The following is a 26,044-nucleotide window of genomic DNA, read 5'->3' on the forward strand; positions in this document are numbered from 1 at the left end:
AGTTGTCTGTACTTTAAGCCCAGCAAAGGAAAAAAATAAGTCAGGATCAGAGAGGTTAAGTAACTTGTCCAAATCACACAGTAGGTAAGGAGGGGTGGAAAGCGTGTCCAAATAACCAGGCCTCCTTACAGTGATATGGTAGCGGGATGCTTCAGCAGCAGGGGGGCAGGGGGGGAGGCTGTGTGTGTGGCAAGGTGTGTGCTTGGTGAGTTTCCTGTGCTCCAGGTCAGCTCTGACCCTCACCAGCTCTCCCTGTCCTTCCCAAATGCCCCCTGAGGGGTGCAAGTCAGTCCTCACCCTCCGGGAACTTTGATGACCTACAAAATGAGATCACGCTTGGAACGTGGCAGAGGAGTCAGAGAAAGGGGGGCTTCCAGGAGGCAAGACTTAATCAGTGTCATCTGGAATTTAGAAACAGCAATTCCAAGGTAACTCCTAGCTCCTACCTCCCAGCGGGCACTGCTCTGAGCTCACGTGGCACACACGAGCCTTCTAGGTGAATTCTATTATCATCCCCACTTTGCAGATTAGGAACTGAGGCACACACAGGTTAAGTGATTTAGGCAAGCCACACAGCTGAGAAGTCGCAGTGGGGGATCTGAACCCAGGCAGAGTGGGGTCCATAGGCCGTGATCGTAACCATTCTGTGATTTACAAAAGAAATATGACAGATATGGTTTGACCAGCCAGGCCTTCCTAAAGGAGGTCTCCATAGCCATGACCCCTCCTGAGGTTCCCATGGGGAGGGTGGCACAGTCCGGGCCGGGGACACACCAGGCAGGACCCAGTCCTATGGTCAGTCGCAGGGGAGGGGTCCCTATCTGAAGTTCTCAGGGTGAGATTCAACTCCCCTTCCTTCAAATGTCCAAGATGGAGAGACCCGATATCCTCACGGTGCACGTATGGAAACTGAGGCCCAAAGAGGCAATGGGACTTGTTTCAGGTCTTGGGGCAACCAGCCCAGCACCTCCCCCTCTGGCTGAGACCAGGTGTAGCGTGTGCTAAATTGTGGGACCCCCGCTCCCCCCAAGTCCCTGCCCACGTCCCGGGCTCCCTCCTGACAGCTCCTTCAGGCCCAGGGCTGGGAGCCAAGCCACTTTCCCCAGAGCCAGCAAAGCTGGCCACACCATCCAGAATGCCACATTCCCACCTTCTCTCCCTCTCTCAAGCAAGATACCATCGCCCCAGAGCCTTGGCAGTCGCTGAGCAGAGCCTCCGCGAGGGCCAGCCCTGATTGCCACTCCTTCTCCCGCTTCCCTGCCAGACTCCCCTCCTGGGCCCTCCCACCAGCTCAGAAATTAGGGGTCATTACCATCAGGGTGTGAAATCTGAGCACGGTGCTAAGTCATCAACACCCCAACTCTCAATCTGCCACAGGGCCCCAAAGTCCACCCCGTAACCGACAGTCAGTGCTGACACAGTGCCAGGAAGGAAACAAGTTCTGGGCCCGGCCCAAGCCAATGTGGCAGAGGGCAGGAAGCCACTGGCTCATTCTATTTCCCTTCCACTGGTCCTCCTCTGACCCCAGAGAGAGGCTCAGATCCCTCCCGCATGTGGGATTTCAGACACATTCCCAGAAGGTGCTACTAACTCTGGTGTTGGGGGCAGGGGGGAGGCTCAGGTTTTTGAAGATGGGGACAGGATGGCCCATTCAGCCACCTACCCATTAATCTAGTTATCTGCCCACGCATAATAATAGCTAATATTTATTGAGTGTTTACCCTGTGCCAGGCACTGTCTTGAGTGCTTTGCTCATCCCTATTAGGCAGAGACCTGTAGTCTACCCATTTTACAGATGAACAAATGGAACTACAGAGAATCAATTACTTGACCAAGGTCACACAACGAGTAAAATGGTAGAGCCAGAGTCAAGCTCAAGGAGTCTGACTCTTGGGGCGCCTGGGTGGCTCAGTCAGTTAAGCGTCCGATTTCAGCTCAGGTCAAGATCTCACAGTTCGTGAGTTCGAGCCCTGTGTCTGGCTCTGTGCTGACAGCTTGGAGCTTGGAGCCTGCTTTGGATTCTGTCTCTCCAGCTCTCTCTGCCTCAAGGATGAGTAATCATTTAAAAAATTATATATATATATAGTATATACATATACTATATATATATCATATATATAGTATATACATATACTATATATATATATATATCATATATATATATGGGCCTGCTATCCCATCCTCTATAGCACAACCACCCGCCAATCTAGCCTTTTTTTTTTTTCTTTTTTTTGAGAGAGAGAGGGCGCGAGAGGCAGAGGGAGAGAGAGAGGCAGGGCTCATGTTCACCTGAAGTGGAGCTTGAGCTCAGCTGAAGTGGGCCTCAAGCACACCCGATGTGGGACTTGAACTCATGAAGCATGAGATCGTGACCTGAGCCGAAGTCAGATGCTTAAAGACTGAGCCACCCAGGCGCCCCAATCTAGCCATTTACTGAGCACCTATGTATCCATTCATTCACCCACAGCCACCCTACCCAGCCACCTGTCTATGGAACAGCATATGCAAAGGCTCAGATGGAAAAGAGCGGGGCATGCTTAAGAAATTAGCTACTGCGTAGAGTGAGGGAAAAGATAGCAAGAAATGGGGCAAGAAAGGTGAACAGAGCTCCAATCAGGGGGTTTGGCCCATCCACTGTCTGTCTGCCTACCAACACTCATCCTCCTGCCCACCGACTCTCTCTGTCCACGCATCCTCTGTCTGTCCATGCATCCATGCAAGCATCCATCTATCCCTTTCTCCCTCCCTCCATCCATCATCTCTGTAATTTGGAAGGCAGAGACAGACAGAGAGAGAATGGAGAGTTGGTTGGGTATGTTTCCTCCCTGCCAGTAATTTCTTATGACATGTTGGGCCCCTGGGGGGACAATTAGGACTTCTGGAGTTACCTGAATAACTGGGATCATTTCCTCCTCTCTCTACTCACCGCATCACCCACAGTTCACAGGCCCTGGGAGATTGTGGGAAGAGGGAATTGCAGACAGGGTCAGTGCCAAAGTTAAAAGACCCTTCCAGGCCTTGAGACTTCAGCCCCCAGCCCTGCCCTTGTGTCTCCTTAGGAAGACAGAAGGAACTGTGCTGTCAAAGGGGTGTCACAATGCCCCAGCCCACGCAAATTCTCCCCACCTGGGCACTCCCAGTACCTCCCAAGAGTCCCCGGGAGCTCCGGAGCCCCTGACCACCAGAAGTTCCATCTCACCAACAAGAAAGGCCCTGGTCAAGGATGTCCCAGGTGGGATGACCTTACAGGGCTGCATCAAGGCAGCCCAAGGTCACAGGAAGTCTGATTGACAGGAGAGAGTATGAAGGCCCCAGCCTGGCCCACCTGCATGGCTGGGAGCTGAGGCCCTCTTACAAAAGGCTTAGGGACCAGTGCTGCTGTGGAGCGCCCCCCCCCCCATCCCCCGGGGGAGGGAGCAGGAAGCAGGCCACCATTCCTCTGCCCCTTCACTTCCCAGAGTCATTTCTTGGGCTGCTAGCCTGCACTTCCCAGTCTCCTAGGCAAACTTGTGACAAGTAACAGTGACAGCTGAAGCTTCCTGAGTGCTCAAGAGGCATAGGCAGTTTATGTAGAATGTCTCATTAAATCCTCGTGGTAACCCTATGAGATAGATTCTATTTTTTTTTTTTTTAAGAATTTAGAACAGTGTTTCACCCGGCAAGCTTTTTGTTTTTTAATGTTTATTTATTGATTTTTGAGAGGGAGAGAGAAAGAGAGAGCAGGGGAGGGGCAGAGAGAGAGAGAGAGTCAGAATCCCAAGCAGGCTCTGTGCAGCAGAGAGCCCGACGTGGGGCTTGAACTCACAAACCATGAGATCGCGACCTGAGCCCAAAGCAAGAGTCAGACGCTCAACTAACTGAGCCACCCAGGCGCCCTGTCCCTACGAGATAGGTTCTTTAGGTGTTCCCCCTTGAGAGGTGGGAAAAAGGAGGTACAGAGTGTTATAAAGTACTGAAAGCTCAGGCACTTGGTGTGAGCCACGGAGCTGGGATTTGAACTCCAAGCCCCCAGGCTACACAGCCTCACAAGGGAGCTAAGGCCAAGCTCTCTCGGCCTCCTCATCTGCTCCCTCCCCCGCCCCTCTGCCCCACCGCACACAGACAGGCTCTCACAAAGGTTCAGATGAGCTTGTTGGAAACCTGCAAGGAACTGCCGGATGAGGCTGATAATAATTACTATTTGTATTGTGCCCTGAAAGTTCCCACACTCATCACACCCTCACGACACACTGGTGAAGCAGATGGCCTTATTATCCTCATTTTGCAGGTGAGGCCACCAAAGCTCAAAGAGGTTCCGAGACTTGCCCAAGGTTGCCTGACCTGTAGGGCAGAGTGAGGCCCTGAGCTCAGGCCTTCACACTCCAAAGCCCGGGCACATTCCCTTGTACCGGGTGCCCTGGGAGGCTTAAGGGCCTCACCTGATGCTGTGATGCTGTTCTGTTTGCATTTCAACAGGGCCCCGAGGCCTCCCCGCCAGAGAGTGAGGCGCGGATGGCAGGCGCTGGGCCTGAAGTGTTTCAGGCGACAGTGTCTTCCCAGACCCGCGGCACTACCACATATGAGATATTCTTGCCCTCCTCGGAAAGCCCCGCTCTCGAGTCACCCCCATCCCCTTTCCAGGCCCTGGCAGCAAGGACAGACACTATGCCCGTGGGGTGCGGGTGGAGGGGTCATAGAGGGAGAGGTCTATTCGGGATCCTTCTTTTGGCTCCAGCTGGAACCCCAAGGAGAAATAGGGTAGTGGGATTCGGAAGGGAGGGAAGGGGCTGGGGAGACCCTCTACTTGCCCTCTAGGCTACTTTGCTCCGTGGACCCAGAGGCCTTAAGCCTCCGGCCTGAAGGCTGGCAGGAAGCAGGGAAGGAGTTAGGGGTCTTCCCCAAAGCTCTAAAGCAGGCATCTCCGCCTTGACACTTGACTCGTGTGCTGCTAATTGTCTATTGCGGGGCGGTCCTGGCTCTGTAGGATGGTCAGCAGCATCCCTGGCCTCTACCCACTTTTGGCTGTGACAATGGGGATGCTATTCCCCGCTGGAGGCCAGTAGCATCCCCATTGCCACAGCCAAAAATGCCTCAGGCATCGCCAAATGTTCACGGCCCCCCACCCCCCTGCACTTGATAGGAGGACTGGGAGGAGGAGCCGGTTAAATGAAACCAGACGTTAACCTGGAAAGTATGCATTCGGGCCCCACCCTCCCCCCCCCCAGAGCTGGCTGTGCTGGGCCCTGGGCAGGCGATGGGGTGTTCTCAGCCCTCTGGGGTTAGTCACCTGGAGCCTGGCTGGGCCCTCGGAAGGGGCAGGGCAAAACTGTGCTGCCTGGGCTTCTTCCTCCTCCCCCTCTTCCTCCTCCCTTTCCCCTTCTTCCTCCTCCCCGGGGATGGTCCCTCTGCCCTAGTTTCTGTGAGGGCCTCATCCCTAGATGTGCTCAAGGCCTGGGTCCCCCTCACCCCAAGGCCCCAAATGTTGCCGTAGCAGCCACTGGGGCATAACTGGCAGGTAGACCCAGGAGGGCCCAAGTCAGGGCCTGGGCTGGGGCAGAGAGAGAGGGGAGTGTTCAAATCCTGGTTCCCCCACTAACTAGTCTGGAGCTGCGGGAATTATGGGGGGGGGGTCTTCGTGCTTCGATGTGAACTTAAACGTGCTTCGATGCCTCCAAGCCTCATCTTCCACATTTGAGACATGGGAGTAACACCTCAAATGGCTCTTAGGAGCTTTTGCAGAGCTGAGCGGCTAGTGCCTGGAGCTGGGGAGATTCTCGGTCCCATGAGCAACATTATCGCCCTTCCCTCTGCGGTTCTCTGGTCAAACCCCCAGCCATTCTGAAAGCACGTGCCTCTGTCACTCTTGACACCAGCCTCGCAAGCCTGAGGTGCGGGATCCGGATGGCTGAGACTGAGGCGGGGTGTGGGGTGGGGGGATGCGCTATGGTTCCCTCATCTCCAGATCCGTGGCCACGGGCTGAGGCCTTCTGCAGTGTCGAGAGGACCGGAACCCCGCATCCTCAGAATCATACTTAATATGCTAAACATCCTGCAATGTCCAGGACTGCCCCACAACAAAGAGTCATCGGGGGCGCCAGGTGGCTCAGTCAGTTAAGCGGCTGACCTCGGCTCAGGTCATGAGTTCACGGTTGGTGAGTTCGAGCCCCGCGTCTGGCTCTGTGCTGACAGCTCAGAGCCTGCAGCCTGTTTTGGGTGCTGTGTCTCCCTCTCTCACAAATAAACATTAAACATTTTTAATAAAACGAAAGAATCATCAGCCCACAGTGTCCGTGGCGCTGAGGGCAGGAAGCTCCGATTTGTACAAGTTTACGTTGTGGTGTCTGTTACCTGCACACTCAGAGCCTGGCGTATAAGAGGAATCATTTTGAATGAACGAGTGAACCAGTGAAGCAAATAATGTCATATCCTCAGCTGTGCTAGGAGATGGTAACTTCAGACTCCAGCGTTCAAGGCCCCGCAGCGTTCCCGCCAAACTGGGAGATCCGGCTGCCCCTCTCTTCGGCTGCCCTCCTGCTGCCCAGAACCCCCATCAGGAGCTCAGCAAGCTGACCGCATGAGGGCAAAAGTAGACTGGCAGCCCCTGTCCTCCCAGGGCGGTGGACACAGGATGGAGTCATGGAGTATAGGGTGTGGACCCTGGGGTCAGCCAGGCTTGAGTTCAGTCCCAGCCTGGCTCCTCACCAGCCGCCTGACCCTAAACTTGTGACGGACATCCTTACTACAGCTTTCTCAACTATAAATAGGACGCATGACGATACCTTCCTTAAAGGGTAATGTGAGGATTAGAAGAGATAACCCATGTAAAGAGTTTGGTGCTGTGCTTGGAGCCCATGGTGAAGAACGATCGCTGATTACCGCCATCATAGCTCATTTCTTGTGTGGTCCCCCCCCCCCCCCGCTCCTAACCCCACGGCCAGGCCTCAAGGGCTCTGGGAAGGCCGTTCCACGCTGTTCTCCAGCTTGGTTGTGTGCCAGCACTGGGTGAAGCCCCAGGGGCACAAAGGGGACTAGGATGTGGTCCTGAACACTGGGAGCGTTTTACAGGCTGTTGAACCGTTAGCAGGAGCCCGGAAGGACCAGGATTTGGGGTTGGCATGAGGCGAGCACAGCACCCAGGGCAGCAAGATGTAAAAAGGGGTTCGGCGCACCTCCTTAAAATGTGCACTTGCCTCCCCCCAGTCCCAGCCTCGCAAAGGACCATGTCCCAAGAGGAATGCCTGAAGGCCCAGAGGAGGGTGAAACAGGGGTGGGGGTTGCAGCACCAGAGGCTTCCTGGAGGAGGTGTCAAGAGGACTGCTGGCTTGGAAGGAGAGGAAGAATTTTGAAACACACAGCTGAGGGCACACACATTTCTGGGTAGGAACCTACGGCAGCAAAGGCGGCTTGGGAAGAAAGCCCTGGGCAGGTTTGAGTTGGGCAAGGCGTTTGTAAATTACATGCAGAAGGAAAGAACGTACATTCTTTCTTGGGTACCAGGGATTTCTTCTGTAAGACGGCAGGGGTTCAACTTCCAGGAGCTCTATAGCGAGGGCTCCTTCCCGGTTCCAGTTCCCCGGGGTGGCCGGGAGGACTGCGAGGCTGGGCCGAGCTGAAGTGGGTTCCCCCCCCCAGCTGTCGCCTGGAGGAGCGGGACAGAGCCAGCCTGGCACCGAGGCATTGGTCCTTTGCGCTGTGCTGTTGTGACTGTGAAGGCCCCTAATAAAATGAACGTCTGGTACCTGGGAGACGGTGTGGGGGTCAAAGGTGAACAAAATAATTCAGTCCAGGGGGTAAACAAATGTCCCTACAGTGGGATCCTTGTGGCACTGGGGGCCTCCTCGAGGGGTAGACCTCCATGCCCAGTCAGCCAAGAATGGCGATTATGAAAAGCTGGCATTGTCACTTTGTAACAATGAGAGGTGTTCTAAAATAGAATGGGCCGGCTGGTTGGAAGGAGAACACCCCTTACTAGAACCCAGTTCAATTGAACCAGCCTTTATTGAGCGCGCACTGAATGCCTTGGTCTGGAGGAAAACAAGGAATAGGATTTTGGAGGCCATTATGTCAAGGGTAAGGTTGAGAGAGCACGGCCTTGAAGGTGCTCGGGGCCAAAAGGGAAAGAGAATCTCCCTGATGGATGGGAGGGAGGGAGGGAGGGAGGGCATGCCGGGCTGGGGGATCGGCCCCGGACAAAGGCAAGGAGGCCTGGAAGGACACATTGCCAGCAGGGGTGATGGGCGGAAGGTCCGGCTAGAGCACAGGGCGAGGGGAGCCCCATCCTCAGAGTTCTTGCTTTTCAGGCTAGGGGCCTTGAGATGTCTTGTCTAGGCAGTAGAGAGCAACAGAGCACAGGCTGGGAGGCAGGAGGACAGGAGGGCTTGGTGGAAAGCTGAGTAACCCTTCAGGAGAGAGGAGGCAGGCCTGGCGGGACAGCGGCAGAGGAGGGCCAGATGGGAGTGACTTGGAGGACAGGGACAGACAGACAGCTGGACGTGGGGGAGATGGGGGGGCGGGTTGAAGATGAGCCCGGCTCTTAGCCTCTGAGCTGGCAGAGGCCTCTGGGAAGCAGGCTGAGGTCTGCATCAGCACGAGTCAGGTCAGGGGCCCCGAAGGCCGCCCCCTACCTGGAGGTGTCTGTCTCCACGGCCAGCAGAGCTGTCTTGGGGGTGGCTCCGGAAGCTTCTGACGGCTGCTGGCCCCTTCCCCGCTCCCACCCTCGGGCTTAGCCGTGGAAGCCCCGGTGTCTGATGCCTCAGCGCTGGCCTGCTTTCCATCCCCACAGGACTCAAAGAAACCCTCAGCACCCAGCCAGGAGCCGAAGACACCGTCGGGCAAAAAGCTGAAGTTTCCACGCCCTCCCCTGTCCCAGTCGTGGAAGCGGGACCGCGAGCAGACCCTGGTGGCGGCCTACGTGCCGGTGGTGGTAGACCCGAAGGGGCAGAGCCTGGACAAGCTTAGGTTCAAGTTCTACACCTCCCAGTACTCCAACTCCCTGAACCCCTTCTACACCCGGCAGAAGCCTACCTGTGGCTACCTGTACCAGAGGGACGTGGACCACACCCGCAAACGCTTTGACGTGCCTCCTGCCAACCTGGTCTTGTGGCGCTCCTAGGTCCCTCCCGGTCGGGAGATGCCACCTGCACCCTCCCCCGCCACAATCCTGGGTCCAGGAGGGGAGGGGCACTTGCTCCAGGAGGAGCAGACCATGCCCGGCCTGAGACAGCTGTGCTGCGCCCAGTGGCAAAGGGAGGTCTCTGTTCTCGGCAGCAATTAAAGTTTGTCCTTCCTTTCCTTGCCATCTGAATGGGTGGCTGTGGGTGGGTAAACTGAGGCCACAGGGGTGTCGTACGGCAGGTCACGTCCAGAGATGCCCAAAGACTTAGAAGCACTTGATTCTCAGTCCCCTCCCCCTCCCCCCCCCCCCCCCCCACCTCCAGGAGTGACCTCAAGCCCCCTCTAGGGCCTCAGTCCCAAGCAAAGCCCATGCTGGTCACACCATCCCCATAGGCCAAGCTTGGCAAGCCCGCCAAAGTCAAGAAAGAGAGAAGTCAGCTGGCGGTGGCCTGGGTTGGAGCAACCCCTGGAAAATGGGAAGCAGCACAGGGGGCAACGCAGTCTCTGGGGGGCCTCCTCTCCAGCCCTAGTTTCACATCCACCTGTCTCTTCTGACTTGTCGTTTGTTGGTGGCGGGACAGATTTCCCATCTCGTCTCTCCTCTGGTCCAGAAGAGCTGACTCGGGTTAGTCAGGCTCACGGGCCATGTTTCATGAAGACGGGTGATGAAGGCAGAGGGCACTTGACCCAAAGCAGTGGCCTGAGTCCCCGGTCGCCGCCACCTAGAGGCAGATCCGGCGCTATGCCGGGGCCAGCTCAGGCGGTCCTGAGGGATCCGACTGTGGGCATCTCCTCCCAATGCCACAGCCAGTGACTTCGTGTTGGTAACCACTGAAACCAGCAAACACCCATCATCTGGGGTTTCTTCTTTCCAGAGAGCTCGTTGTTAAATATCTGCCATCACACCACTAGGTGGATCCAGCTAGTTCCATTTCTAGGACTCACAGCTCATTCTAGCTGGGGTGGGGTATTCAGTGGAGTATACTTTTGGAGCCTAAGTGTCTGGGGTTGGCTTGGGATGGAGGGACAGGATGTCTGGAGACCCAGACAAGCAGCCAGTGCACTGGCCATGCTTCCTCGGACGCCTTTCTCTGAAAAGAAGATGGTGAGTAGGGAGGAGGGACATGAGCCCTCCTAAAGGTTGTGTCACAAGATAGAGTCTAGGTTTTTCTGTTTGTTGTTGTTGTTGTTGTTGGAGGCTCTCTTTCAAAAGCCAGAGGCGGGGCACCTGGGTGGCTCAGTCGATTAAGTATCCGACTTCAGCTCAGGTCATGATCTCAGGGTTCATGGGTTCGAGCCCCACATGGGCTCTGTGCTGACAGCTCAGAGCCTGGAGCCTGCTTTGGATTCTGTGTCTCCCTCTCTCTCTGCCCCTCCCCTGTTCACACTGTCTCTCTCTGTCTCTCAACGTTTATTTATTTTTGGGACAGAGAGAGACAGAGCATGAATGGGGGAGGGGCAGAGAGAGAGGGAGACACAGAATCAGAAACAGGCTCCAGGCTCTGAGCCATCAGCCCAGAGCCCGACGCGGGGCTCGAACTCACGGACCGCGAGATCATGACCTGGCTGAAGTCAGAAGCTTAACCGACTGCGACACCCAGGCACCCCTCTCTCTGTCTCTCAAAAATAAATAAATGTAAAACAAAAAAATTAAAAAAAAAAAACCAAAAGCCAGAGGTTTTGGGGGCACCTGGGTGGCTCCGTCGGTTGAGCATCTGATTCTTGACTTTGGCTCAGGTCATGATCTCACGTGTTCATGAGTTTGAGCCCCGCGTGGGGCTCTGTGCTGACAGCATGGACCCTTCTTGGAATTCCTCTCTCTCTCTCTCTCTCTGCCCCTCCCCTGCTCTCTCTCTCAAAATAAATAAATAAAATTTTTTATTAATAAAATTAATTTAAAAATATCAAAATATATTTTATATATTATTTATATTATATATTTATATATATATTCAGAATATATTATTTTTTAATTAATTTTTTTATTAATAAAATTTTTATTTATTTATTTTGAGAGAGAGAGCAGGGGAGGGGCAGAGAGAGAGAGAGAAAATTCCAATCAGGGTCCATGCTGTCAGCGCAGAGCCCCACACGGGGCTCAAACTCACGAACACGTGAGATCATGACCTGAGACGAAATGAAGAGTCAGACGCTTAACTGACGGAGTCACCCAGGTGCACCTAAATAAACTTTAAAAAATAAAATAAAGTCAGAGGCTTTCCTCAATTGCCTGGCGATCCTGGGCTGGAGGTCGGCCATTTGGCATCTGTACCTGATTGTCAGTGTTTGAGGAGCCAGCATGGGAAAGAGCTGGGGGGGGTCTCTTCCTTTGCAGACTTTCCCTTCACTCCCGGCTTCTAGAATGACCCTTCTCTCTCCTTGGGGCCCTCCAGTCCAAATGTCCAGAATAACCTCCAACCAGAGGCAGGAGATAGGTGTGGTAGGGCATCTGGGGAGCGCGTGGCTCCTTACACAGGCTTTCCACCCGTCCTATTTCTGCCCCCTGTCCTGCACCCCACTCTGTAGGGCACCTTCTGCCCCATGTCTGAGCCTCCACAGTTCTGTGGCAGGCATAGGCATCACGTCTGTACCATCCTCCACACCCTCCTCTTTCAGAGTGTTTGGGTTTCCACTTCCTGCGCTGAGACAGTTACAGTCGTCCATCTGCCCTCCGTTGTCCAAAATTTTATTAGAACCTCTCACCTATTTCCTTCTTTCTCTTTGTCTCTGTGGACTGGTGGGCTTAAACAATGTTATTGTGGGGCGCCTGGGTAACTCAGTTGGTTAAGTGTCTTGACTTCGGCTCAGGTCATGATCTCACGGTCCGTGGGTTCGAGCCCCGCGGCGGGCTCTGTGCTGATGGCTCAGAGCCCGGAGCCTGCTTCGGATTCTGTGTCTCCCTCTCTCTCTGCCCCTCCCCTACTCACACTCTGTTTTTCGCTCTCAAAAATAAACAAACACTAAAAAATAAAAATAAAAATAAAAAACGTTATTGCCATTTTAGCTGGATTTTGAAAAGCAGAGATACATTTTTCAGTCTACGTGTAACTAAAAGTTCCATGTCCAGTCAATCATCCAACAGACCCGTGCTGAACATCCGAAGACTGGGTCCTTAGGCTGCAACCATCTCTGCCCTCCCAGACCTGAGAACCTTGCGGGGAGGGGTGGGGGTGGGGGTGGGGGCCCGGCATTTTCACTCCCCCAACTGACACCTTCTCCTCTCCCTTGGAGAATGGTCTCCCCCTTGAGGTTCACCTCGGTAGAGCAGCCTTGATGGAAGCTTCCAGGAACCTTTAAAGAAGCTGGCCCAAGTCCCGCATCGCATCGGTGTGGGTGGGATAGTCCCAGGAGGCAAAGACCTGGCACTCAGAGCTCCGTTCTGTTTCTGCGGAGGTGGAGAGTGGGGGTCGGGCAGCTCTGGAGGGGAACCAGTCGGGCCTGGGATTGCTGCCCCTCGCATCTCTTCCCAGCCTAGCTTCCACCTCTGCACACCTGCCCCACACGCTCCCTCTCCTCGGTACCATTCAGCCAGGTAGATCCTCTCACGCTGGTATATGGCGATCTATCCCAGGAGGGATTCCTGCAGACAGAGCAGCCTGGGGAAGCCACACGGCCTCTCTCTGACGTGTCCCACCACACGAGCTGTCCACCCGCGTCCTCCATACCTTTCTTGGTGTGGATCCCAACCCTCTCTGGCTTGGCCATCCGTGTCTGGGAGAAGAATGGAGAGCAGGACTGAGAGAGGCCATGGAAGAGGGAGAAGCTGGGCTCTGGGATTGGGAGGCTGGGGGGTTCCATTCCCATCCTGGGTCTGGGCCACCTCCAAAGGGATTGAGCTCACCGTCGCTGGAATTTTCCAGGCAGAAGGGCCACAGGGAAGGTGCTGGAGTAGGGGCTCGAGGGGCCCTCCAGCTGGACCCTCGAGATTTAAAGGCTTAAGCCAAAAGCCTGGTGATGAGGTAGAAAACTCTGGTACCACCACTTTGAATTTCTGTGGACCTCACAATGACTTTTCTGTCCCCACTTCCTCTCGTGTCACGTGGAAATAATACCACCCCCACAGGGCTATCGTAAGCCGATTCCACAAGCTTAGCGTGCTGCCTCGAACACAGTAGACATTGGATGACAGCTCCACCCTACTCTAGCCTTACTGAATTCTTCCTTCGGTCATGCATGCACGCATTCACTCACTCAGTGTTTTATTTATTTTTTAATTTTTTTAATGTTTTTATTTTTGAGAGAGAGCAAGAGAGCGCACAAGTTGGGGAGGGGCAGAAAGAGAGGGAGACACAGAATCCAAAGCAGGCTCCGGGTTCCGAGCTGTCAGCACAGAGCCTGATGTGGGGCTCGAACCCATGAACCGTGAGCCGAAGTCAGACGCTTAACAGACTGGGTCACCCAGGCACCCCGCACTCACTCAGTGTTTTATTGGGCTGAAGTCCGTCAGTCAAGCGTTACCTTCACAAAGGTACTGAGGAGCATGTTTACAGAGAAGTGGGCACAGTTGAGGGCTGGTGACATGGCCAGAGAGTGGCCACAGAGACAAGCCCTTCCTACTTCTAAGCCTGAGAGGTACAGGGAGGTGGCTTTGTCACCGCAGCTGAGAGAGGGCTTTCGTGGGAGCTGTGGCTGAGGGTAGAAGGAATCAGGGCTCAAACTACGACCCAGCAGGGAGGGTGGGGAGCAAACGCCCAGACTCTTCTCTTTTCCTACCAGCCAGTCTCCTTCCACTGCTTCCCAGGGGATGACCTGCCAGAAGCCAGAGGCCCCGGGGAGCCCAAGTGATCCAGTCCACAGGGGTCAGCCTCCTGGCGCTCAGAGCACACAGAGGAAGGTGGAGAATGGGTGAGGAGGGGGCCAACAGGATAACCAGCGCATGACCATGTAGAATCTTTGGCACTAGGTGCTGGGAGGGTGCGCGAGATGAATAACACAGAGGCGTCCACCCCGAGTTCCTGACGACAGCTGACAATAAACAGCTGCGTATAATTTGAGAAATCAATGAACCTCATGTATGTTATAAATAGAAGCGTAAACATTGTTGGGGCGTCTGGGTGGTTCAGTCAGTTAAGTGTCCGACTTCAGCTTAGGTCATGATCTCGCAGTTCGTGAGATCGAGTCCCGTAAGTGAGAGCCCCGCGTCGGGCTCTGTGCTGACAGCTTGGAGCCTGGAGTCTGCTTCCGATTCTGTGACTCCCTCTCTCTGCCCCTCCTCTACTCTTGCTCTGTCTCTCTTTGTCTCTCAAAAATAAATAAATGTTTAATAATAATAATAATAAAGAACGGTGAACATTGTCTTAGATGTGGTGACCCCTATGACTTCCACCTCCTGCTGTACCCGCCTTGGCACAATCCTCCTCTGAGCGTGGCTGAGATCTGTGACTCACCACTAACCCACAGAGTGTGGCAAAGGTAACAGGATGGCATTTCCTTGGTTAGTTACACAATATAAGCTTCCATTTTAGCAGATTGGAGAAAGATTCTCCTTGCCGGCTTGATGAAATAAGCAGCCACACTGAGGAGCCCGTGTAATAAGGAACTTTGTAAAGTCCTAGAAACTGCAGACAGCCTCTAATAACCGAGAGTGGGCTCCAGATAATGTCTAGCAAGAAGCCAGGGCCCTCAGTCCTATACCCAGGAAATGAATTCTGCCAACACGCTGAATGAGGCAGAAGTGGATTCTTCCCTGGTCAAGCCTCCAGATGTGAACGCACCCCAGATGACACCATGATCACAGCCCTTTGGGACCTGGGGCAGAGGACCCAGTGAAAGTCAGCACAGAGCCAGACTCCTGGCCCACAGAAACCGTGTGATAATAAACATGTAGGATTTTTTAATTTTTAAAAATGTTTATTTTTGAGCTAGAGAGGCAGAGTGTGAGCGGGGGAGGGGCAGAGAGAGAGGGAGACACAGAATCCTAAGCCGGCTCCAGGCTCCGAGCTGTCAGCACAGAGCCCGACACAGGGCTCGAACCCACGAACCATGAGATCATGACCTGAGCCGAAGTCAGATGCTTAACGACTGAGCCCCCCAGGCGCCCCTAAACGTGTAGAGTTTGAAGCTACGGACTCTGTGGTAGTGTTTAAGCAGCTTAGAAAGCTATTATAACACATCAGCAAACCATCGGCGCGCCGAGGCAAGAAAAATGAATTCTGCTGAGATTCGGAAAGGTTCTCGGAGGAGGGTGTGTCTGTGGGAAGAGTGGGGAGGATATAAACCGGGAGCGTTGGAAAGATAAGCTGCCACCTCACCCTCGACTCCTTCAGTCCAAACCCCAAAGCCGAGAGGACTCCGAAGACAAGGACGTGAGCCTGGGCCCCAAGTTCACCGGAGGAGCTTCTCTGGCCCCATATCCGAGCCATGTGCCGGGCGGCCCCCAGCGGCCACTTGCCCAGTGTGCCCTGCATTCACCTCTTTAGGTAGAGGAGAAGCAAAGCAGTCTTGTTTGGTTTCTTGTTCAAAAACAGCTGACCTCTGTTTTTTGTGAGCAGTATGGGTTCATTGTGAATCATTTTAAAAATACAGATAAGGGGCGCCTGGGTGGCGCAGTCGGTTAAGCGTCCGACTTCAGCCAGGTCACGATCTCGCGGTCCGGGAGTTCGAGCCCCGCGTCGGGCTCTGGGCTGATGGCTCAGAGCCTGGAGCCTGTTTCCGATTCTGTGTCTCCCTCTCTCTCTGCCCCTCCCCCGTTCATGCTCTGTCTCTCTCTGTCCCAAAAATAAATAAACGTTGAAAAAAAAATTAAAAAAAAAATACAGATAAGTTTTAAAAAGCAAAGATTAGGGGCGCCTGGGTGGCCCAGTCGGTTAAGCACCAGACTTTGGCTCGGGTCATGATCTCACAGTTCGTGAGTTCGAGCCCCGCCTTGGGCTCTATGCTGACAGCTCGGAGCCTGCTTCCGATGCTCTGCTCCTCCCATGCTCATGCTGTCTTCCTCTCTCTCAAAAATAAATAAACATTAAAAAAAAGCAAAGATTATACTATCGCTGGTGATGTCATGATCCAGAAAGAGCCCTGTTCACATTTTGGTTGTTTCCTTTTAGTTACACGTATCATGTACACAGCAGTGTCGTGTGACAGGGACAACCTTTGTCACAGGCCCCTAGGCTTGGTCTAGGAACTTTCCAGGATCAGCTGTAGCAGTTCACCATGCACCTGTGTGGTGGTGCCCTCACACACACACACACACACACACACACACACACACACCCCAGGCCATAAGGCACACGCTCAATGTCCCCTATCCCCATGCCCGTGGGAGCTGATGGTGTCAGGTGTGGAGTCAGATGGAAGGTTGAATTCAAGCCTCCTGGGATGAGAGAGATACAGTCTCTGGGAATGTAAGAATGTGGTCAGAAGAGGACCAGTGAGTGTGTGTGTATGCATGGCTACATGAACTTGTACACTTTAATGGAGAAGGGGGTTCCCTCTAGCTACTCAGGACTCGTCTTGGAAGCCCACAAACTCTGCATGATTCAGGCATGCTTACACATTAACTACCCACGGTGTGACTGGAAGCCCTCAGTTGTGATGGTCAAGTGCAGTGCACAGTATGTATAACAGTACACAGCAGTCCTGTCAAAAGCCCACAGTTGGTCCAGCTCTGGAAGAGGCGCCAGCTCTATCTCAGACGTACCTCAATTCCATGTCGGAGGGCAGGAACCAAAAACATTGAGAGCCCACTGAAAACAGGAGAAGAAGGGAATGGAGGTCACAGGATCAGAACAGCCACCTATTCGGCCCTGGTAAGAAGGGATAACGAGATTACAAAACGGGTAAGAAAATCCTCTCACCTATCAGCTCAAGGCTGTAATCCTGGGCCTCTGCTTCCCTAAGCTTTGTTCTATTTTCACTCTTCTTTCCTAGGAGCAGTCCCCATTGGCCGCAAGGGTTTAGTGGGGACTTAACACCACTTCTCTGGCTCCTCCTGCACTTGGCCGTGGGGTTGCGCAGCCCCCCATTACCTTTGTCTCTCTGCTCACCTCCTCCTGTGCTGTCTGATTCGTCAGATCTTCTTTGCTCAGCTCTGGACCACTCCGGGCTGTGAGCGAGGAGGGCCCGCTGTTAGAAAGCCGAGCCTCCCTTGTGCAGGGGCAGCGGGGAGCAGGATCCATCCACCTTGGGCGCCGGCCACAGGTGGGGCCTGGGAGATGGGCAACGTGATGGATGGTAAGTCGGTGGAGGAGCTGAGCAGCACCGAGTGCCACCAGTGGTACAAGAAGTTCATGACCGAGTGCCCCTCCGGCCAGCTCACCCTCTACGAGTTCCGCCAGTTCTTCGGCCTCAAGAACCTGAGCCCGTCCACCAGCCAGTATGTGGAGCAGATGTTTGAGACCTTTGACTTCAACAAAGTGAGCAGGGAGGCCTGGGGTGGGGTGGGTGGGCGCTGGAGGGCCGCCCCGGGAGGCCTGGCCAGTGCGGGGCTGCGAGGAGCAGGTGCCAGGACAGTGGCGTCTCCCGGAGGAGGGGGCGCGCTTCTCTGTGTATCTGGGGCTGTGTTAGGGAGTCCGTGGATCTAATGTTCACTGAGCACCTACTGTGATCAGGCACTGGGGGTTCAGAAACGAACCAGAGCCTGTCCGTGCCCTCACTTTTCCAGGGGAAGACAGAGGGGTCCACGGATTAGTGTACCCAGAGGCCCAGTCTGATGGCTTCCTCTCGGTTTACTCCAAACCGAGTGGAAACACTTACAAGACAGCTGTTGGGCACTTACTGAGTGCTGGGTGCTATACCCGGCGCTTTTGCCCAGGCCCTTGGATGCTCGTGGGGTGCAGGAGGAGGAGGAGCGGAGAGGAGAGAGCAGGGTGATAAGTCTGTAGCCCTGGCCAGCCTGGCACAGGCAGGCCCATGTTACATGGGTCACTCCCGGTGCTCTGGGGACAGACAAGGCTGCCTGGTAGCTGGGATGTCCAGACTGCTCCCAACTCCAAAATGCCCAATGACCTCAGCTCACCTTCTCTCAAGTCGGTCTGAAAGTCTGCACGGTGGTCGAACTGTCATCTCCCCGAGTAATCACCGGGACTCCTGATCAGCTAGATGGGGGGTGCTGGGTACAGTGAGTTAGGGCCCTTAGCTCGGTGGCCTCGCACCCAAGATCTACCCCCCACGCTCTGCTCCTTGCCCTGCATCTGCCACGGAGGTTGAGAGCATGGGTTAAGGTAGTTGTTGGTGCCAAGAGCAAATCTTCCGTTTGTTTGGAGCAACTGAGTCAAGATGCAGCGGGAGGGGAACCCAAGGCTACAAACCCATCTCCCCACCCTGGCTGGGCCCCACCCCCCGGCGCTCACCTGGAAGCATGAGGAGGTGATGTCACCCTGCCATGTGCCCACTGCAAACCGGGGGAGGCTGCCCAGAGCTTTCCCGGCCCCCCTCACTGCCCGGAGGGTCCAAACATCACTGCGGACGGGGCTTCTAAGGACAGCTGGGGCTCAGAGGCTATTTAAAACTCACTAATATTTAGGGTTAAGGGGACAAAGCAGATTATGGGCTCTGAGTCCCAACCTCAAGGTGCCCACTGGCTTTCCTGAAGGGGGCGCGGGGGAGCGGAGCACTGGAGCTTGTGGCATGGAGACCAGAAGGGATGGCATCAGCATGCTGGACCCCCCCCCCCCCAAATGCTCCAGGAGAAGGAATAATTCCTGAACAGGAGGGAGAAGGGTCAGTGGTTGAGCCTCAACACCTGACACCTAAACACACCGAGGTATCTCAGCTTCTCACCTGTAAGGAAACCCTTTGGGTCAAGACACATCTCCAAAGGGACGCCCGAAAATCACATATATGACACCAGGGAGGGACACAACCTTGGATTTTGCAAGCACCACCTCCACTGTCCCCAACCTGACTTCCTTGATTGAGCCGGGCACACCTTCGCCTCGGGGCCTTTGTGATGCCCGGGACCCTTGTCCTCCAGAATTCTGCTTGGCTCACACCTTTCCCTGCTACAAGTCTCTGCTCACATGTCTCCTTGCCACTGACACTTGCCCTGATTTCCTGATTGAAACCCTATTTCACCGGGACTAGCCCCTACCCCTGCATTTCCTGTCCCACCTTCCCTCCCCCGCCCCGCAGAGCATACCTCATCTTCTGACAATTGATACTGAACAACACGTGGCCACTATGTTTGTTGTGTCTCCCCTCCTGGAGTGTGAGCTCCATGAGGGCGGGGATTTTTGTCTGGCTGACTCATTTCCGTATCTCCAGCATCTAGAGCAGTGCCTGGACCATCGTAGGGGCTGAACAAATATTTGTTATACGAGTGAATGGATCGATGAGCAATCATGAGTTCTATGGGCTAATTACGTATTTTACAATACACATTCATTTAAATACATAATTATTAAAATGAAGGGTATCTCTGTAATATCTAAAGGGCTTTGCACACACCCACGGTGTAAACCACACTTTGGGCAATACCGCCTCCTACCCATTGTCATGAGCACAGAGCAGACTGGCTACGAGATGGGACACCAGAGTGTGCGCTAAGTTAAACAGGGGTGTGCAAACGATGGCCCGTGGTCCTATTTTTATAAGTGAGGTTTTATTAGAACGCACCACACCCACTTGTTTACATACTGCCCAAGCTGAACTATTTGCTATCTGGTCCTCTATAGAAAAAGTTTGCCAGCCCCTGAGTAGACGGCAGTTATGGCCCAGCCTTCTGTTCCGGGGCGGGGGGAAGGCTGGGGGGTGCAGCAGTGTGAGTGGGGAGTGTGATCCTGGGGATAAACAGGTACTTGGCTTACTTCAAAGTTTTGCCTGGGCTTGGCCGCTCCTGGCACTCAGGCAGGTGCACACAAATCGATGTAAATCTTCACTCCTGCGTCTGAGCGCCGGGTAGGATTTAGGAGGCCTGGTTTCTAGGCAAAGTCTGGCCATTCATCGGTTGTTGGTCTAACCCCTCCTCTCAACTTTAGCTTTCGTCTGGAGACGGGGACAAAAATCCCACCTCTCGGGATGGTGGTGAGATTAAATGAGTAAAGCAAATGAAAATACTCGGCATGAGAAGCACTAGAAAGAAGTTAGTATGACTGTAGTATCATTACTGAATCTCACCCCAAACACAGTCTTGAAAAGTGTGCATTCAGCTTCGGGGGGAGGAACCGAGACTCAGAGAGGCCCTGTGCTTGTTCAAGGCCACACCTCTCCTAAGATGTCCATTATCTTTCTGGCACAAGAGCCCCTACTTTTCTTTGTCTTTCCCAATGTTTATTTTCTTTTTTAAATTTAATTAATCAATTAATCGATTAATTTATTTTTTTAATTTACATCCAAGTTAGTTAGCATATAGCGCAATAACGATTTCAACAGTAGGTTCCAGTGATTCATCCCCTGCGTATAACACCCCACAAGTGTGTTCCTTAATGCCCTTTACCCATGTAGCCTATCCCCCCACCCACAACCCCTCCAGCATCCTTCTGTTTGTCCTCTGTATTTAAGAGTCTCTTCTGTTTTATCTCCCTCCCTGTTTTTATATTATTTTTGTTTCCCTTCCCTAATGTTCATCTGTTGTCTCTTAAATTCCACATATGAGTGAAGTCATATGATATTTATCTTTCTCTAATTTCGCTTAGCGTCATACCCTCCAGGTCCATCCACGTAGTTGCAAATGGCAAGATTTCATTCTTTTTGATTGCCGAGTAATGCTCCATTGTATTTATATACCACATCTTCTTTATCTGTTCATCTGTCGATGGACACTTGGGCTCTTTCCATACCTTGGCTATTACTGATAGCGCTGCTATAAACATCGGGGTGCATGTGCCCCTTCAAATCAGCACCCCCATATCCCTTGGGTAAATACCTAGAGGTGCAATTGCTGGGTTGTAGGGTAGTTCTATTTTTAACTTTTTGAGGAACCTCCATACTGTTTTCCCATCCTTTTCCATTGCCTATTTTTAGCCATTCAAAAAAATTGTGGAAGTAATTTTGTACAGCTCATTGTGAGCATTTCCCACAATCCAGAGAGATAAAAAATGAAAAGCGGAAGTATCCTCACCCCGTGTCCTCTTGCCCAGGGGAAACCTCCTTGGCTGTTTGCTTGCTTCTCTGAGCATTGTGGCATGGGGGGGGGGGGGGTTGCTTGCTCTGTTCCGCGCCCCCCCCGGGGGGGGGTGGGTGGGCAAAAATGGGATGAGCCAAGGCGTATGTGAAAGCCTAGCAACCCAGAGAAGCACCAGGCAAATGTTCACGGTGATCACGACACCCACCGTGGGGCTCCACAGTGAGCTCCGGCTCATCAAGGCCTCACCTGAGGCCCAGGCCTGACACTGGGCCAGGAGATCTCAGAGGCCATCCTGCCCAGCCTCTGCCACATCTTTAATAACAGCGCTCCAGCCTCTACTTGCTCGCTTTCAGTGACAGGGAGCTCATTATTGCACGAGGCTGGCCCTGTCCACCATGGGCAAATCTGCCTGTTGGAGTTCTTCCCGCTGACCCCAAATGTGCCTCTGGGTAACTTCCTGGTTCCACAGTCAGGGCTGTGAATAAATGGAGGAACAGAGGCTGGATTCCAAGTTCACACACTCCGAGTCCTATGCTCAGCCTTTCTGCAAAACACAGGCTTCCCTCTCCCAGCCTCACTGGGCTTGCCGGTGAGATGGGCAGAGGCAGGCCTATGTTCTGTGCTTCCCTGACCCCACTGGTGCGGCCTGTGAAATCCGGGGGGACCCTGGAGAAATAGCCTGCAGGCATGTTTTGTGCCCCCCTCTCCCACGGTCAACCCCTCTGACACTCAAGAGGACATCACCTTTCCCGGGCAAGCCTCCCCAGCCTCTCCTCTGGCCCTTGCCCAAGCAGAGTTGTGTGTTCTTGTTCCATAATGTCCTGTCCAGATGTGTTGCCATTACATCGTGATGGCATCGTGACCTCTTTGTAAAAAGAACCACAGTAAGGGTAGTGACAGAAATAGCAAACATTTACCGAGCGCTTACTATATGCCAGGCAGTGTTGCCTGATTTAGTTACATAAACTCGTTTCATCCCTCCACGGTCCCATAGAGGCAGGTACTATTATAATATTACAGATGAGGAACTTACAGAGACAGCGGGTCCTCGGTCCCAGATTCCACAGCTTTGAGAGGGGTGAAGCCAGGATTCAAACCGGAGCCCCCAACACTGTGCTCCCATCGGGAGCCGGTTCATGTCTTACTGGGTTCTGAAGCCTCTATCACAGCGCGTAGTAGGTGCTCAGTAAAGTTCAAAGAATGAAGGGAAGACTGAGAACGGTGCTCCTTGCCTCCGCATCTACCTCCTGCCCTCTCCCCACCTCTGAAAAACTCAGCCGAACCATGCCCCCTTTCCCTGGGGGTTCGCTTTCTCTTCCCCCGCCTACACACACCTTCCTGCTGCTGGAAGGGGCTCAGGCTTGAGAATCACATGGGAGCAGCCAGTGACCGCCGCCACCGAAATGCCAGTGAAGAGGCGGCAGCACCGTGGACACCCCCTGGGGGCTGGTTTACGGGAGCTGGCGGGGCAGCCTCTGGGGCAGGCGGGGAGGGCTGCGCAGGGGTCGGGGGAGGGCTGCGCAGGGGTCGGGGACAGACGGGGCGGGCCCCGGCAGGAAGGGTGCGGGGCGCGGGCGGCTCGGCCTCTCCTCGGGCCTCCGGGGAGCGGGCTCAAGGCGGCCGCCCCTCTCGCCCAGGACGGCTACATCGACTTCATGGAGTACGTGGCGGCGCTCAGCCTGGTCCTCAAGGGGAAGGTGGAACAGAAGCTGCGCTGGTACTTCAAGCTCTACGACGTCGATGGCAACGGATGCATCGACAGGGACGAGCTGCTCACCATCATCCGGGTAACTCCAGGTGCAGAGGGCCGGGCCCGGGGCGGGGGCGGGGGCGAGGGCGGGGCCGCGCCCTGGGCGGCCCGCCCCCGGAGCTGACAGCCCGAGGGACGGCGAGTTGGGACTTCAGCAGGCGGAACCGCAATCTCACAACGGGACAGGCTTGGGACTGAGGGGGGGGGGGGGGGGGTGGGGAGCAGCTGTGGCCCTGACCAGCTGCCTGACCCGGGGCACGTGCCATCCACTCTCTGGGCCTCTGTTTCCTCCATCTGTACCAAGAGGCAAACTCCTAAATCCCCTCGTTGCCTCTAGTGCCCACTCTGTTGCTCGGGTACCGCGGAGACAGAACTAGGACGGGCCCCCTCACTTCTTTTTCTCCCCAGGCCATCCGAGCCATTAACCCCTGCAGCGACACGACCATGAGTGCAGAAGAGTTCACCAATACAGTGTTCTCCAAGATTGATGTCAATGGGGATGGTGAGGAGGCCCGGACGGGGGCGGCCAGGGCAGAGGGGCGGGAGGGCAGAGGGAGGCCACATCCTCCAGCCGCCCCTGCCCCAGCCACAAGGGTTGGCTTTTAGGGCCCCCTGGACCGGACTGTGGTCTCTGGCTGCTTTGCCTGCTCCCCTCGCAGCCACTTCCCCTAGCATTTGGCTCTGTCCCCCTCGCAAGACTCCAGCTCTGGGCCCCGGTACAACGCTGCCAGGGAGACGTGAGCACCTCCTCCCCGTGACTCCCTTTCTCTCTGCCCCAGGGGAACTCTCCCTGGAGGAGTTCATCGAGGGCGTCCAGAAGGACCAGATGCTCCTGGACACGCTGACACGGAGCCTGGACCTCACCCGCATCGTGCGCAGGCTCCAGAACGGCGAGCACGAAGAGGAGGGGGAAGGGGCCGGCGGCGGGGAGACTGAGGCGGCAGGCTGAGCCCACCGCCCGGCTGCTGGGGAGGGGATGCGTGTTGGTGCCTGGGGTCATCATTGTTGTCATGCTAGATACAGGCTCCTGAACTCAAAGCTCAGGTCGCCCCTCTGGGGTGCACGGTGGCGGCAGATGGGCCGGGGTGGGAGTCGGGAAGGATGGTTCCTGAACCCTGAGCAGGACTCAGCTGGTGGTGACTGCCCCCTGCTGGGCGGCCCTGGGGCCGTCCCTAGGCCCAGCTTTTCCCACCGAGTTTCTCTCTCGAGTCCCACTCTTCTAGAGCGGGGAGCTCTGACGCAGAGCTGGGCTTTCACGGACTCTGATGGAATCCTACAGACCCGGTGGCCACAGCCTCCACGTGGGTGCCGCGATCACACACCGAACCCGCACCCCGGAACCCCGGAGCCTACTTGTGTGGTGCGTTGATTGTTCCTCCCTTCCACAAGCATTTATTGAACACCTCCTTGGTATGAATGCTAGATATTAGACATGCCAAGAAAAGGGTAGTCCTTACCCCCAAGGAACTCACAGGCTAAGCATCATTATAATAAAACATGCTAAGAGAAGGTATGGCACTATAGAAAGTCCTCATTTATCCGGAGGAAATCGGTATCTATTCAGAAGAGGCTGCCCAACACCCTTACTTCCCCTGCTGGCTCCGCAGTGGGGGGTGGTGCCACAGCTGTGTGACTCATTGACTGTGGCCAGCGTCCTGACCGTCCCTCATCTAACCTAACTCCCTCTCGAGGGCTGTGACACCAGTTGGGAAGTGGGGCAGTCTGGGACAGGTGGGCCCCATTCCCATTCTTTGCATACCCCAACTTTAGGAATACCTGTCCAAGAACTTGGGGAGAGACACAGGCTGCAGCAGTTGTGATCATCTTTTCTAAGATGCTCTTTCTTCTGGGCTTTGCGTCTTCACGTCAGCTGGGTGTGGGGGAAGTACAAGGAGTGAGTAAAAATCCAAGGGTAGGAGAGAGAAAACAAGGGGCAAGAGGAATGAGCTCCAGCTTGCGGAGAGCCCCACGAGGGGAAGGGAGGGTCTTACCCATCACTTGGGCCACCCCAGGCTGGAAAGTCAGCCAGGGCCTGAGCACGGACATGGAGGGACAGAAGATGGAGATCAATGTCATGGGCAGCCTGGGGGGAAAAGGGAGTTGACGTTTCTGCTTCTCTGGGTGGCTGCCTCTTGGAACATCCTGAAGGTGGGAGGGGGGAGGGTATTTGAACAGAATTAGGACATTTCCCCAAGTCGGTCACATACCACCTTCATGACTTGTGGACTTATCTGTGTCCCACTTGGGTTGCTATTATTTTTTAATCAACCCTTTTTCACCTAAAATGTGTTTCTAAAGCAAACTTTATATGAATGGCATACCTATGAAATCGCCGTTCAGTAGGTGAGTTTTATTTTTCCTCCATCAACATAAAAACATATGTATTCGAACGGGTTCCTGTTCTGAGTTCCTCAGCACCCCTCTTCAACCAGAGGGACTCCCTTTAAATCTAGTTTGTACACTAGGGTCGCATATAGAGTTTGTATAACAAAATAATTCCACATCTATAACAAATATCTGAGCACTGCCTGTTCAGTCCAACCTGCTCACGGATGAGATAATCGAGGTTAGGGAGAGAGAAATGGTCGCCTTGGGTCACATAGCGGCTGGAGGCAAAGCCGGGCCTACGACCAGTTCTCCCCAGAGACAGAGAGAGGTTTCCCCAGCCTTCAAGGAGACACATCCGGCTTGTGGCCGGAAATCCTGGCAGGTCCATGCACAGGCAGGGGGCAGGGGGCAGGAGGCAGGGGGGTGGGGGTGGGGGTGTGGTTGGGGGGTGCAGAGTGTGGATGAGGGGTAGGGACGGGGACAGAAGGATTGTGTGGGGGTGTGGGTTGACAGCAGGGACTGGGGGAGCAGCACCAGGGCAGAGCTGAAACAGCCCCTTTAAGCACAGCCGACCCTCCAAGGACGGGAAGACCAGGGCCTTACAGGATGCAGTTTTCCCTTGTTGACACCCCTGGTGAGGACAGGTTGGGGAGGGGGAGGCAAGAGCCCTCCCCATGAACTCCTCAGGATCCTGGGGGAGGGGTGTAATTATTATCACACTCACCCCCCGACTCCTATTTCTGTGTCACACTGTGTGGGCACTCTCGCTGCTAATTTGGTCTATGGGACCCCCCAGCCCCACCCTCCCAGTATCCCCCTGCTTCCGGCTGAGAACCCTGTAGGAGACTGTGGAAACCGCCCCCCACCCCCAC

The 26,044-nt window shown here is 54.6% G+C and overlaps 2 protein-coding genes and 2 long non-coding RNA genes across 5 annotated transcripts; 2 read left to right on the forward strand and 2 right to left on the reverse strand.

Moving 5' to 3' along the window:
• The first annotated feature begins 3,127 nt into the window (after positions 1–3,127).
• On the forward strand, positions 3,128–9,125 carry CIMIP3 (ciliary microtubule inner protein 3). Of its 2 annotated transcripts, none has more exons than XM_040473494.1 (2): positions 3,128–3,232; positions 8,762–9,125. In XM_040473494.1, the coding sequence occupies exons 1-2, from the start codon at positions 3,224–3,226 to the stop codon at positions 9,089–9,091; spliced, it is 339 nt and encodes a 112-aa protein (XP_040329428.1). In that variant the 5' UTR covers positions 3,128–3,223; the 3' UTR covers positions 9,092–9,125. The 2 variants fall into 2 exon arrangements, with proteins under 2 accessions (XP_040329428.1, XP_040329427.1); XM_040473493.1 differs by lacking the exon at positions 3,128–3,232 and adding an exon at positions 7,943–8,049.
• A 2,935-nt stretch (positions 9,126–12,060) lies between these two features.
• Positions 12,061–13,316, reverse strand: LOC121029098 (uncharacterized). Its single transcript, XR_005789583.1, has 2 exons — positions 12,935–13,316; positions 12,061–12,804 (listed from the first exon to the last, which is right to left on the reverse strand). It is a non-coding gene; the product is annotated as an uncharacterized LOC121029098 (long non-coding RNA).
• Positions 13,317–15,087: 1,771 nt separating this feature from the next.
• LOC121029453 (uncharacterized) lies at positions 15,088–17,176 on the reverse strand. The gene is made up of 3 exons (XR_005789735.1): positions 17,076–17,176; positions 16,730–16,835; positions 15,088–15,283 (listed from the first exon to the last, which is right to left on the reverse strand). It is a non-coding gene; the product is annotated as an uncharacterized LOC121029453 (long non-coding RNA).
• GUCA1A (guanylate cyclase activator 1A) lies at positions 16,955–24,362 on the forward strand. The gene is made up of 4 exons (XM_040473495.1): positions 16,955–17,444; positions 22,732–22,881; positions 23,253–23,346; positions 23,624–24,362. Exons 1-4 carry the CDS (start codon positions 17,244–17,246, stop codon positions 23,791–23,793), a joined length of 615 nt encoding a protein of 204 aa, XP_040329429.1. The 5' UTR covers positions 16,955–17,243; the 3' UTR covers positions 23,794–24,362.
• The last annotated feature ends 1,682 nt before the right edge of the window (positions 24,363–26,044 follow it).

Source organism: Herpailurus yagouaroundi, unplaced genomic scaffold, assembly GCF_014898765.1.
Source record: "Herpailurus yagouaroundi ecotype Mexico unplaced genomic scaffold, PumYag 139, whole genome shotgun sequence".
NCBI classification, from domain to species: Eukaryota; Metazoa; Chordata; class Mammalia; order Carnivora; family Felidae; genus Herpailurus; species Herpailurus yagouaroundi.